This window comes from Dendropsophus ebraccatus, chromosome 13, assembly GCF_027789765.1.
Source record: "Dendropsophus ebraccatus isolate aDenEbr1 chromosome 13, aDenEbr1.pat, whole genome shotgun sequence".
Lineage (NCBI taxonomy): Eukaryota > Metazoa > Chordata > Amphibia > Anura > Hylidae > Dendropsophus > Dendropsophus ebraccatus.
Window position 1 is genome coordinate 70,981,598 of NC_091466.1, and position 12,267 is coordinate 70,993,864.

General features: G+C 48.3%; 2 protein-coding genes across 3 annotated transcripts in view; one reads left to right on the top strand and one right to left on the bottom strand.

Moving 5' to 3' along the window:
- MGAT2 (alpha-1,6-mannosyl-glycoprotein 2-beta-N-acetylglucosaminyltransferase) overlaps window positions 1-12,267 on the bottom strand; it is a 34,669-nt gene that overhangs the window by 11,007 nt on the left and 11,395 nt on the right. For both annotated transcript variants that reach the window (XR_011359543.1, XR_011359541.1), the window contains exons 2-4: window positions 8,569-8,608; window positions 7,769-7,946; window positions 6,864-6,951 (exon numbers count right to left, since the gene is read on the bottom strand). The gene's annotated coding sequence lies outside the window, so the exon portion shown is untranslated. The remainder of the gene's footprint in view (window positions 1-6,863; window positions 6,952-7,768; window positions 7,947-8,568; window positions 8,609-12,267) is intronic.
- DNAAF2 (dynein axonemal assembly factor 2) lies at window positions 1,857-6,603 on the top strand. Its single transcript, XM_069949836.1, has 3 exons — window positions 1,857-3,354; window positions 4,664-4,810; window positions 5,353-6,603. The coding sequence occupies exons 1-3, from the start codon at window positions 1,897-1,899 to the stop codon at window positions 5,797-5,799; spliced, it is 2,052 nt and encodes a 683-aa protein (XP_069805937.1). The 5' UTR covers window positions 1,857-1,896; the 3' UTR covers window positions 5,800-6,603.

Here is a 12,267-nt window from a genome sequence, read left to right on the forward strand (position 1 = left end):
CTTCATATTCATGGAGACCCCAACTTCTGGATTAGCAGTGGATTTCAACGCTAATCTGGAAGCAGCTCATTGTAACAGGTACACCAATACATACTAAGTGGTGCAGCTAGCATTATATTTTTTACATCTGTATATTAATGCTCCAGGTTCGGCCCACTGACAAAGTTATCTCAAAAAGTTGCCTAGGACTGTTCACACATATTGCAGTTTCATTCATGTAACATGACAGTACTGCAATGAAACTGCAATGTGTGAATGTAACCTAAGGGTCCAAATCAATCCTAATAGCAAAATACACATGAGCACCGTAAATAAAACTGTATACTGAACATCGTTACAATTGCAGCTCTGATCAGGGGCTAAAGGGTAGAGCACAATCTCTTGAGGTCCTACAAATGGCATTCACTGCTATGCGTATGTAAACATATGGACGACCACTTTAGACTAGAGCAGGGGTAGGGAACACTGGCTCTCAAGCTGTTGCAAAACTACAACTCCCATCATGCTAAAGATTTGGCTGTCCAGGCATGATGGGAGTTGCAGTTTTGCAACAGCCGGAGGGCCGAAGTTTCCTATGTCCAGACTAGAGCTACATGGTGACTGGACTCACACCTTGAATCAATGTGAATAGAGATGAGCGAACCTGGAGCATGCTCGAGTCGATCAGAACCCGAACGTTCGGTATTTGATTAGCTGGGGCTGCAGAACTTGGATAAAGCTCTAAGGTTGTCTGGAAAACATGGATACAGCCAATGACTATATCCATGATTTCCACATAGCCTTAGGGCTTTATCCAACTTTAGCAGCCACCGCTAATCAAATGCCGAAAGTTCGGATCGACTCGAGCATGCTCCAGGTTCGCTTATCTCTAGTTGTGAATCTTTTTGCATTGAGACCCAAAGATTATCCCGACCATGACACAAAAACAGAAGCCAAATCTGCAGGATTATATTACTTGCAATCCCATCACTTGAACGAAACAACGTCACGGTACCCTGCGCTGCTACTAAGGGTCCATTTACACAGAAAGATTATCTGCCAAAGATTTGAAGCCAAAGCCAGAAACGGACTATAAACAGAGATCAGGTCATAAAGGAAAGACGGAGATTTCTCCTCTCTTCGAATCCATTCCTGGCTTTGGCTTCAAATCTTTGTCAGAATCTTTCTGTGTAAATGGACCCTTAGGCACAATTCACACATCTGTAGTGCTGTGCGGAGCCGCAGATGTGCGAATATGGACAGGGCTTTGATTGTGCATCTGTAACCTACCTTAAGAATAAAATAGAATTCTATTTTTTGCAGCACAGATGTATGTATGGGGCCATAGAAATGCATTGGTGTGTGAGGTATGAGAGGCCTAGTAATATGATGGGAATGTTGGTTTGGAGAAGGCTGTGCTGTCCTGGTTATAGTCCCAGAGAGCCCCTTTAAGCCCTTATGCTTCCCTCTCTGTGTCTCACGTGTATCACTGTTGCAGATGATGACTAGTTTCCAGCTATTCTAGGAATGGGGAGAAGACTGGCAGCCCCTGCTGGGACCTAACACCGGAGCGGCGGCAGCTCAGGTTATATATAGCACAGGCTCAGCTGTTGTAGGGCTGTGTGCAGACACGTTACCGCATGGCATGCTGGGACCCCTATCTCCCATCATGCCTGTATGTGTACACATCCCCCACTACATGCAGCACATGCCGAGCTATCTGCAGCCGCGCTTCCTGTGTAAATAACCGCGGTGTTTTAATCACCACAGCAACCAGAGTGACGCTTCCACCTGATTGGCTGGCCGTACGGCTCCCGCCCCTCGTGATAACGCCTCGGCCAATCAGCGCTCGGTCGCTGATTCGCGCTGACCTCATCACTGAGCGCCCGTCTCCTAGGAGATCAGTAGTAGAGTAGGATGGCGACCAAGCTGGAGGAGATGAACGTGACCTCGGAGGAGCTGCAGCGCTTCAAGGTGGCCTTCCAAGACGCCCGATTCCGGGAGCTGTTCTCTCAGTATGCCGAGGAGATTAGCGACCCCGAGAACCGGCGCCGGTATGAGCAGGAGATCACGGAGATGGAGCGGGAGAGAGGCATGGACGTGCAGTTTATCCACCCGAAGCCCGGGCATGTGCTGCAGACCAGTGTGAACGGGCAGCAAACGTGCTATCTGAACGTGTGCAGTAACCCTCTGATCAGAAAACCGCACTGTGTGCCCGGGACCGACAAGGATGGGCGTCCGGGTCAGCACTGGAGCCTGCCGTGCACCCTGACCCCGGCCAGAGAGGAGCTCAGCTCCGGGGGCAGCAAGGAGGTCATCTACGACGTGGTCTTCCACCCGGACACCTTACACCTGGCCTCCAGGAATGACAAGTTCCTCTCCATGGTGGATATCACGGCCCTGAGCACTGTGGCCCAGCAGTTTAGTGTGGTCCTGGACACCAGGAATGTGAAGACCCTGAGTGAGAAGTATAAGGGGGTCCCCCATGCTACAGTCATCCGTAGACCCCGTCCTGGGGCCACCCCCAAACCGCAGGACCCCAGTGACCCCCTCCGCTTCCCGTATCCCTACAGCGTACCAGGAGAACAGAAGAAAAGCGCCAGACACAGCCGCCACCAGCCCCCCAGGCCTTACAGTGACTGCAAAGCACAAAGCAAGGAGCCCACCGTGCCCCGTTATACCATCAGACACCGCTCCTATATAGACCTCCAGGACTATCGGGATACCAGGGACTCTGTGCCCAGCCCGGTGCCCAAGGAGCTGGTGGTCTCCGTAGACATGCCCTTACTCTGCTCGGCCGCTGATGTCAACCTTCACATAGAAGGGAAGGATCTGAGCTTGGAGTCCAAGAGACCGGCGTATAAGCTTCAGCTAAAGCTGCCCTACCTGGTGGAGGATGACCATGGCACGGCACAGTTCAATAAGACCAAGCGGCAGCTAGTCATCACCCTGCCCGTGGTCCAACCGGACATCCTGAGAATGCTGCAGAATGTAACGCCGGGGTCTGAGAGTCCAGAGACGACAGCGGACGGTGACCCCCAAAACCCCCAGCCTCAGGACCCCCCTGAGTGCCCCATATTCACCTGTTCCCAGGACGCCACCTCATTGACTCTCATCATCCACGTGAAGGACATAGATGAGCACAGTATAACCTCTGAGGTCAACAGCTACCGGTGTGAAATCCGCTTTTGCGGGAAGCAGACCGCTGCCCCTTATGTTCTACTGGTAGAGTTCCTGCCGCAGTATAATCTCAATACCAACGAGATTGCTGTGAATGTATCCGAGGACAACCTGGTCATCGAGCTCACCAAATCCTCCGAGTGCTTCGGACTATGGAAGAACCTCTTCTTTGGTGTGAATAGCAACGCGTTGCAGGTATGCTCTACTCCCTAACTGTATGTTATATACTGGTATGACTGTGTATACGGGATTACAGGTACAGGACTGATCCCCACATCTCAATCTGTGGTCCATTTGTTATGACTAGAGATGAGCGAACCTGGAGCATGCTGGAGTCCATCCGAGCCCGAACTTTCGGCATTTGATTAGCGGTGGCTGCTGAAGTTGGATAAAGCCCTAAGGCTACGTGGAAAACATGGATATAGTCATTGGCTGTATCCATGTTTTCCAGACAACCTTAGAGCTTTATCTAAGTTCAGCAGACCCAGCTAATCAAATACCGAACGATCGGGTTTGGATCAACTCTAACCCGGTTCGGTCTCTAGTTATGTCTGAGAATAGTTCTTCTGCTTCCCAAGTGCTCAGATTCCCTAGAAGATTCATACTAGTCCTTTCCAGGGAGTCAGAGCACTTGGAAAGCTGAACTTTTTTTTTTCTAGACAAAATTTACCTTGAGATTCAGCGATTTGCACTTACAGGAGATCTAGGCAGACTTCTAGGTGTTAAGATGTAAACTAGGGAGAAGTGACAATGAATTTCATTTAATGTCTTCAAGAGATAAGCGGCACCAATGTGGTTACTGTGGCTTATCCTCTCTACTTACGTCAGGGATGGGTGACCGTGGTTCTCCAGCTGTTGCAAAACTACAACTCCCATCATGCCTGGATAGCTAAAGTTCTGGCTGTCCAGGCATGTTGGGAATTGTAGTTTTGCAACAGCTGGAGGGTGGAAGGTTCCCCATCCCAGACTTACAGGGGTAAACTAGCACGCTAGTGGGGCTGCAGTATTTTTAGCAACCAGATATCTAGACTATTAGGGAAGTCGCCTCACATGTGGTTGTATGGAGGCAGCTGCCTTTGTACTGAGAGAAGCCAATGCAGTCATAGGTAACGCCATACGATGATGCTGTTATGCTGCCATCTGGTGGTGTGTATATGCACTGCAAGCCATAAATCAATAACACAACCAGCTGTTCCATGGGGGTGATGTTGGTCTGTCTTTCTATGTATGGGTGGGTTCATACTCAGGAACTCTCGCGGATAATATCCGCGGAATTCCACTGTCCGCGCGCCTTTCTGCCGGCTCCATGGACACCATTCTACGGGCCGGTGTATTCCGCTATCTGCCGAAAGAATTGCCTGGGGTAAATCTAACCAGATTTCCCGCTCACTACTTAACCAGCAAATGGCTGGTCACAGAGATGAATGACCACCCCTTGAAGAGTTAATGGACCACTTTCATGGTGTTATATGGATGTTACCTGACGCTTTCTTTTTCTCTATAGGAGAGAAGGTTTATTAATGAGGAGAATGTCGCTGAGTTCTTAGAGAACGGTTTACGCCCATCTACTATTCCATGGTCGACCCTGGTTGATCAACCGCTGATAAATGTGCTGGACATGACTGACAGAAGGACCCACATCCGCCTCAATGTAAGTTCTCACCTGAGCCGAGTATGTATACAATACCCAACTAATGCCTGTGTTCTGATGTCTCACTCCTACATACCCCATACATCTTGTGAACCCAAACTGTATTTGGTTTTACTTAAACCAAGGGGCTCCGGGTGTTGTAGCCGTAATACGAACCCCAAAACAAAGTGTTATATAGTATAGTGTGATCTAATGCAACATATAACCTGTCAGTCTGCAGTACATTAACGATACAGGATACAAATGTATAAGGAAGCATGTGAGATTATATAATGGAAGTATTCGCACTGTAGCCTTTGATGGCGGTAAGTCTCATTGTAGTGACTGTATTATGGTGGTAAGTGATGCTACAACTACTGTACCTACATATAGTGGGACCAATATTACACCAGCAGACTGTCCTAAATGCATTACTTGAGCCATTGCCCTTTTGTTAACTACCCTGGTCCCTCTCACCTGACCCCAGAACATTCCCCATAGAGGTGTAACAGAATTAGCACTCTCTTACTGAATAATTCATGACCTGTTTGTTTCACCTGCAGAAACCTGAACTAGAAGAGGAACCTTATCTACCCGCTGCAGCGCAAATTTCAGACATGAGAGAGGTGATGGAGCAGCTGAGCTGTCAGTCAGACAACACAAGTCTATCTGATTCTGGGGAAACGGCCGAGGAACAAAGTCCGCACCCGGGGATGCCATGTCACACGTCACCTGCCCAACAGACTCCTGACCAGCCACAGGTTGCAGATGACTCCACCGAAAAAGATGAAGGTCTCTACATTAAGGAAATGAAACCAGTCACAGAACTTGATGAAGATGATCTACCACATGGCGAGGAGCACACTCGTAGCCCTGTACGCCACCCGCCTAGCACAGAGCAGGTCCTAAAGGAGGTCAGCCACTCCGACGGCTCCGTCCATGCAATTTCTGACCACAGAACCCAATGTGCCTTTAAGTTTGAGAATGCTGCGTTGTTTGAGCTCGATTGATGTGTGGAGTTTAGTAACAAAATGTTATGTAGTGATCTGTAGGCAGATGTGTTCGTTCTTTCCCTTCTTACAGTTTGCGTTTGATTTCTCTGTTTCGTATAATAAATTGAACACATCAGCTTTATACAGCAGAAGCAGCTGAGCCTTTATAGGTGCAGACATGTGAGAAGATAGGGTTCTGTGGGGGTCCGGGTACTCACTAGAAAGAAGGAGCTGCACAACCTGGGATAGGTCAGGATCTCTCCTGCTAGCCCCTTCCTTTGTGCAATCACTAGGCAGCACCCTGATCCCTACTGACTCTACTTTTTCACACGGAAAGTTTTGTATTTCACACATTTACTTTTCAAGGAATGTTCTGCGTAAAGCTGGTATTTGTCATGCCTAGTGCAAGGCCTGAGAGGGCATCATGTACAGTAAAACCTGTACCCACTGGGCCCTGCACATGGCATGTTAATACCAGTATTACCCAGCAGTGCCTCCAATCTCTGGCTCTGCAGCTGTTGCAAAACTACCCCGTTTGGCTCTCCAGGAGAGACTGGACTTGTAGTGTTGCAACAGTTGTAGGGCCATAGGTTCCCCATTCCTGTTCTAGAAGATGGTTGTGCCTTCATTCTAAGTTATCCTTTTGTGTGCCAAAGAGATGGAGCATTTGAGTGTGCGCGGCTCATTTTCGGTCAATGTTTCCTCTGTATGTTTCTTTGCCAAAACTTGGAACGAATCCCAGCAGAACATAGGAAAGCGTTCCTGCTGCTGAAATCTGGCAAACGCTGCTCAAACCCATTGTCTGAATTGTTGTTTTTCTTGTTGCAGATAAAAGTTAAAAAAAAAAAAATTGTGTGGTGTGTTTTATAAGCAAGATACAGACACTATAAGGAACCAGCCCTGAGCAGCTTACCTGCATATACTGCAATATATTTACTGGCCTTTGCCTGCATATACGTAATATAAAAGCGGGTTCAGGCTCAACAGCAGAACTAAAAACCTGAACTGAGGACATCATGGTGATCTGACACAAAGCATCCATATCATGTACATCTGACTGTGCATTAGGCATAAGAACATACCTGACTTGTTGGTGATGGTACAGTCTGCATAAATAGAAGAGCAGTTGACTTTCTATCCTACATGACACAAGTTCTACCCAGAGTGCATCTGCAAACAATAGGACACATAAGTGGCAGTGTTATAACAACCAGATGTTCACACACAGTATTTTGGTCAGCGTTTGCAGCCCAAATAAGGGGTGAAAACACCTTTTTTTTTTTTTTTTTAACACATATTAGTGTTGAGTGAACCTGTCAATGTTTGGCAATATTATCTGAACACTCTGCCTTTTGATTCCGTGACTGCACAAGACGGCTGCCTCCCTAGAGCTGCCAGGAAAACAATGATACAGGATACAGCCCCCTAAAGCTGTGTCTGTTTTCCAGGGCGGCATCCATCTTCTGCAGTCATGGGGAATCAAAGGCAAAGCGTTTGGATAATGTTGCAGAACATTTTGACAGGTTCACTCAACACAACAACACTTTTCCCTTCAAGATGTACCTCAGATCCACATTGCAGGCCAGTGCCGCTGTATTCTAGAACAAGTCCATTATCTGAGCAGTTTAAAATTGGGTATAATAGGGTAATAGCACTTACTGGGGTAACTCAGGGTTCGGCTATGTGTTTTGCTACAAAACCAGGAGTGTATAGAAGAGCTAGGTTCATACTTTGTTGAAATTGAGTGGATGGCCATCATTAAATGGCAAATACAATTATTTCAAAAGAATGGCCATTGTTTTAAAATAACAGCAATTATTTGCCTTAAATGACGTCCATCCACTCGTCCAGTGTGTGAACATAGCCTGTGTTTTCAATCCACTCCTGGTTTTGGTTGCAAAATACTGTGTGGAAACATAGCCCAAAGGGGTATGCCACCCAAGAGATAAAAAATGAAATTCTCCCAAACCTAGCTGATCTTACTCACCAGGTATTTTGAGCAGTCTCTTGTCTTTCTTGCTGACTCTGTTCCTTAGCTACAAGTTTTTCTAAAAGCTGGTCTATATCCAAGATGGTGTTGTCTGTAAAACTACATTTCCCAACATGCATTGCACCTCAGAGTCAAGTGTCTGCCCATCTCTGGCTCAATCGACTTCTGTTGTACGCTGTAAACAGAATATCAATCTGTTATCCATAGCCACTCTTATGGTATGGCAGCATGGGATATTGTGAGTTTGTTGAGATTCTGAGGGAAGTGGGGGTGAGGGGGTACCTTGGGTTTGGTCCCTTAAGTGTATCCTCTCCATTATAGTGCAATTTAACAGGAACCATTTAGGTATATACAGTAAACTCCAACAGAAAGAAACATCAGTGGTGGCCATGATAAAAATGCTTCCTAGCACCCACACAGTCTGGCTGCTTCTCACAGGGGGGATACTTACAGGTACCAGTCCTATAACCCATCTGATTCCCAGTGGGCTGAACTCTCTCCCCTTGTGGCAAATCCAGCTCCTGTGCTGTGTTTTCTGGCTGCTTTATCCACATATATTTGTCTTTCTCTGTCAGTTTCTGCCTCATACACACAAGTGAGCTTCATTTTACCTCACACAACACTGATAGGACTCCCTTCCTGATTACTGTTAACTCTCTCACTCCCTCAGTGTTGTGTACTGGCATTCTCTAACAGCCAGAGGTAATTAACCCTTGACAGTGACAGTTAAACTTACCCTGGGCCACATATCCATTTACATAATTAATTAAAAAGATAGATAAAACAGTTTCATTTACCCAATACTGCTTTGGAGGCTGCCACTGTTCTGGTCTTTCCCTGCGGCAACAGAAGAGACAGTTAGAGATTAGCTAACTGGGTTCGGGTTCGAGTCGATCCGAACCCGAACGTTCGGTATTTGATTAGCGGGGGCTGCTGAACTTGGATAAAGCTCTAAGGTTGTCTGGAAAATATGGATACAGCCAGGGCCGTATTTGCCACTAGGCACCCGTGGTTTTTTTAATAAAAAAAAATATTTTTAACCCCCGCCGCCCTACATTCCAGAACACGGGTGCCTAGTCCGCGACCGGGGGGGTGCAACATCGCCGTTGTGCAGCCCCGGGGCACCCGGGGTGAGCTCCTTCCGGCACACGCTGCTTCTATCTCAGGCCGGCAGCTTACCCCTGCAGCCCCGCGGTGCCCAAACTTTTTCCTGCTCGGCGCAATGACGTCACGAGCGCTGCAGCAGGAAGAAGTTCGGGCACCGCGGGACTGCAGGGGTGAGATGCCGGCCTAAGATAGAAGCAGCGTGTACCGGAAGGAGCTCACCCCGGATGCCCCGAAGCTGCTTTGGGGGGACCTGCCTAGTCTGCCTCTGCCCCCGGCTGTTCCCTCTCCCCCCCAGCTTCTCCCCCTGCCTGTGCCCCCATCTGCTCCCATTTGCCTCCCCCTGCCTGTGCCCCCCATCTGCTCCCCCTGCCTGTGCCCCCCATCTGCGCCCCCTGCCCCCATTTGCTCCCCCTGCCTGTGCCCCCAGCTGCTCCCTCTTCTCCCCCTTCTCCCCTTGCCCCCCAGCTTCTCCCTCTGCCCCCCATCTTCTCCCCCTTCCACCCCAGCTGCCCCCATCCTCTCCCTGCCACCCCAGCGGCTCCCCCTGCCTCCCCAGATTCTCGCCCTGCCCCTGCCCCCCCAGATGCTCCCCCTGCCTTCCCAGATTCTCGCCCTTTCCGTCACCCCAGCTGCTCCCCCCCGTCACCCCAGCTTTTCCCCCCTGTCTCCCTTCCCCAGTCCCCCCCCAGCTGCCTCCCTTCCTCAGTCCCCCCCCAGCTGCCTCCCTTCCTCAGTCCCCCCCCAGCTGCCTCCCTTCCCCAGTCCCATTAGTAACTGCACTGTAATCACTTCTACAGTGTGCAGAGCCTGTGTACCATTGGGGTCTAAATGGGTCAGTGTAATGTTTGCGGTAGTGTACTGACACAGCCCCGCGGACACTACAGTACACTAGCGCAAACTTTTAAACTAGAATCAAACTACAACAGCTGCAGGCACTACAACTCCCAGCATATGCTGAGGTCTGCAGACTGTCAGTAAATGCTGGGAGTTGTAGTGCCTGCAGCTGTTGTAGTTGGGTCCTAGGTGCATTATACACTGGCTGCTTTGTGGCATATAATAATACATAGATCTATCCCCCTACCATATTAGTGCTGTTCTGGGGTCACTTCCCTGCACTGAGCCCCCACAGATCTATGTATTCTTATATGCCACCTAGGGCCCAACTACAACAGCTGCAGGCACTACAACTCCCAGCATGTACTGACAGTCTGCAGCCCTCAGGATATGCTGGGAGTTGTAGTGCCTGCAGCTGTTGTAGTTGGGTCCTATACACTGGATGCTTTGTGGTATATAAGTATACATAGATCTGTGGGGGCTCAGTGCAGGGGAAGTGACCCCAGAACATCACTAATAGGGGATAGGGGGAGATGTTTTTGTTCTATCCCCTATTAGTGATTTTCCATACACTTCCCTGCACTGAGCCCCCACAGATCTCTGTATTCTGATCTCCCACAAAGCATCCAGTTTATAATGCACCTAGGACCCAACTACAACAGCTGCAGGAACTACAACTCCCAGCATTTACTGACAGTCTACAGCCCTCAGGATATGCTGGGAGTTGTAGTACAGTGTAGACAGATGTATTGCTGGACCTTTAGGGCTGATGGTTGTCACCCACAGATTGCAGCCACCAGGAGTCTCTGCACACAGTGATTTATTAAAGGGTGGTCCACTGACAAACTACAACTCCCAGCATAGCCTGAGAGCTGTATAAATGTAGGGATTTGTCACAGATACAGATGAATTCAGGAAAGGACCGGGTCAGCATGTTGTGTCTCACTGGTTCTATATTGGTGGGCCCCAGGTACCCCAGTCCCACACTGGACAGAACCGGTCCCCAAACTAAGACGTCCCCAGCCTCCTTCCTTCCTCCATCACGTCTGTTTGATGAGAATAGCGGGCATCAAGCAGAGCGGCACACAAGTGCCAGGGTATATACCATGCATGTAACCTGCCAGTGCCGGGAGGGGGGGGGGCGCCTCAGCAAGCAAGGTGCCTAGGGCAGCATGAACTCTAAATACAGGCCTGGATACAGCCAATGACTATATCCATGTTATCCAACTTCAGCAGCCACCGCTTATCAAATGCCGAAAGTTCGGGTTCGGATTGACTCGAGCTTGCTCGAGGTTTGCTCATCTCTAGAGACAGCTCATGTGACTTTGGTCTCAGAAGGGAGGGGGAGGACAGAGGAGCCGAGACCACGTGGACCAGGAAGTGAGCATTTTTTGCAGCTTCAGGGTGTAAGTCAGGAAGTGCTGAAGTAAAACAGTCCAACTTATGTAATAGAAACCTATTACAAACAAGCTTAGAATATGGGTAGGGTGTCATTTAAACAAACCTCTGAAATGTCATAGCAACATGTCAGAAGTTTGTGTTTGTGTGGGTCCAGACCCCTGCTGATCTATAGAACAAATCTTCCCCTTAATCTGCACTCTTAACTATTTCTTTTTATCAATTCATTATTTTCTTCACTCTAAACTATTATAAGCAACAGTCAACAAAATTATAGTAAAAGCCTATGGACCTTCCGGCAATTCCTTCTACTGAAAGTCTTGTAGGCTTATAGGTACACTTTAAAGGTGATCTTGTTTATAAAATTGGAGAAAACTAGTTGATCAGTTTGGGGTTCGGACTTCCACCAATCATGAGAACTGGGGTCAATTGTCCCTTGAGTGAATGGCTATTTTTGCTATGGTCGGAAGTTCTATAGCCAAGTTAATCCCATAGAGAGTAGAGAAGAGGCCACCTATGGGTGCTGCCACTGTACCTACTCAGGGGGATCAGTGATCCTTCTTATTATGATCAGTAGAGTTCCCAGTGGTTAAACCGCCCATCATTTAGTTATCCCGTCTGGTAGAATATCATCTTAGGGCTATGTTCACATGCTGAGTGGCAAAAAAGTGGTAAAAATCTCACCATGTAAACATGTGAATAAGCATGTTAGGGGCACAGTCCTGTAGTCGGTCAGGAGCAGCTTCTTTCCCTTTAAGGTAAGGTTTCAGTGACATGGTGGTCCTATAATGTATGTATGTAGAATTCCAGAGTCTCACCCATGTAACATCACAGGCCGCTCCCGGCTCTACACATTTAACATACATGATAGTTTGCAGACAAGGCAAATTTCTGGAATTTGCCACGGCTCTTATCACAACATGCTTTTCCCAGGAAGCCAGCTGACTACGGAAGGATGTGACCATCAATCATACAAGGGTCAGGGGTCAGTTTACTTCTCCTTGTCTATTTTGTAATAATCTGTTAGAGTTCAACGAAACCAGTGTTTGCTATGATTTACTCTGGGCAGGATCCAGCCGGAGCATTGGACAAGTCACGGGGGTGTGAAATAAAGGGGTTAGCCAGGACTATGAAAAAAAAAAAAAAAAACATAGCAA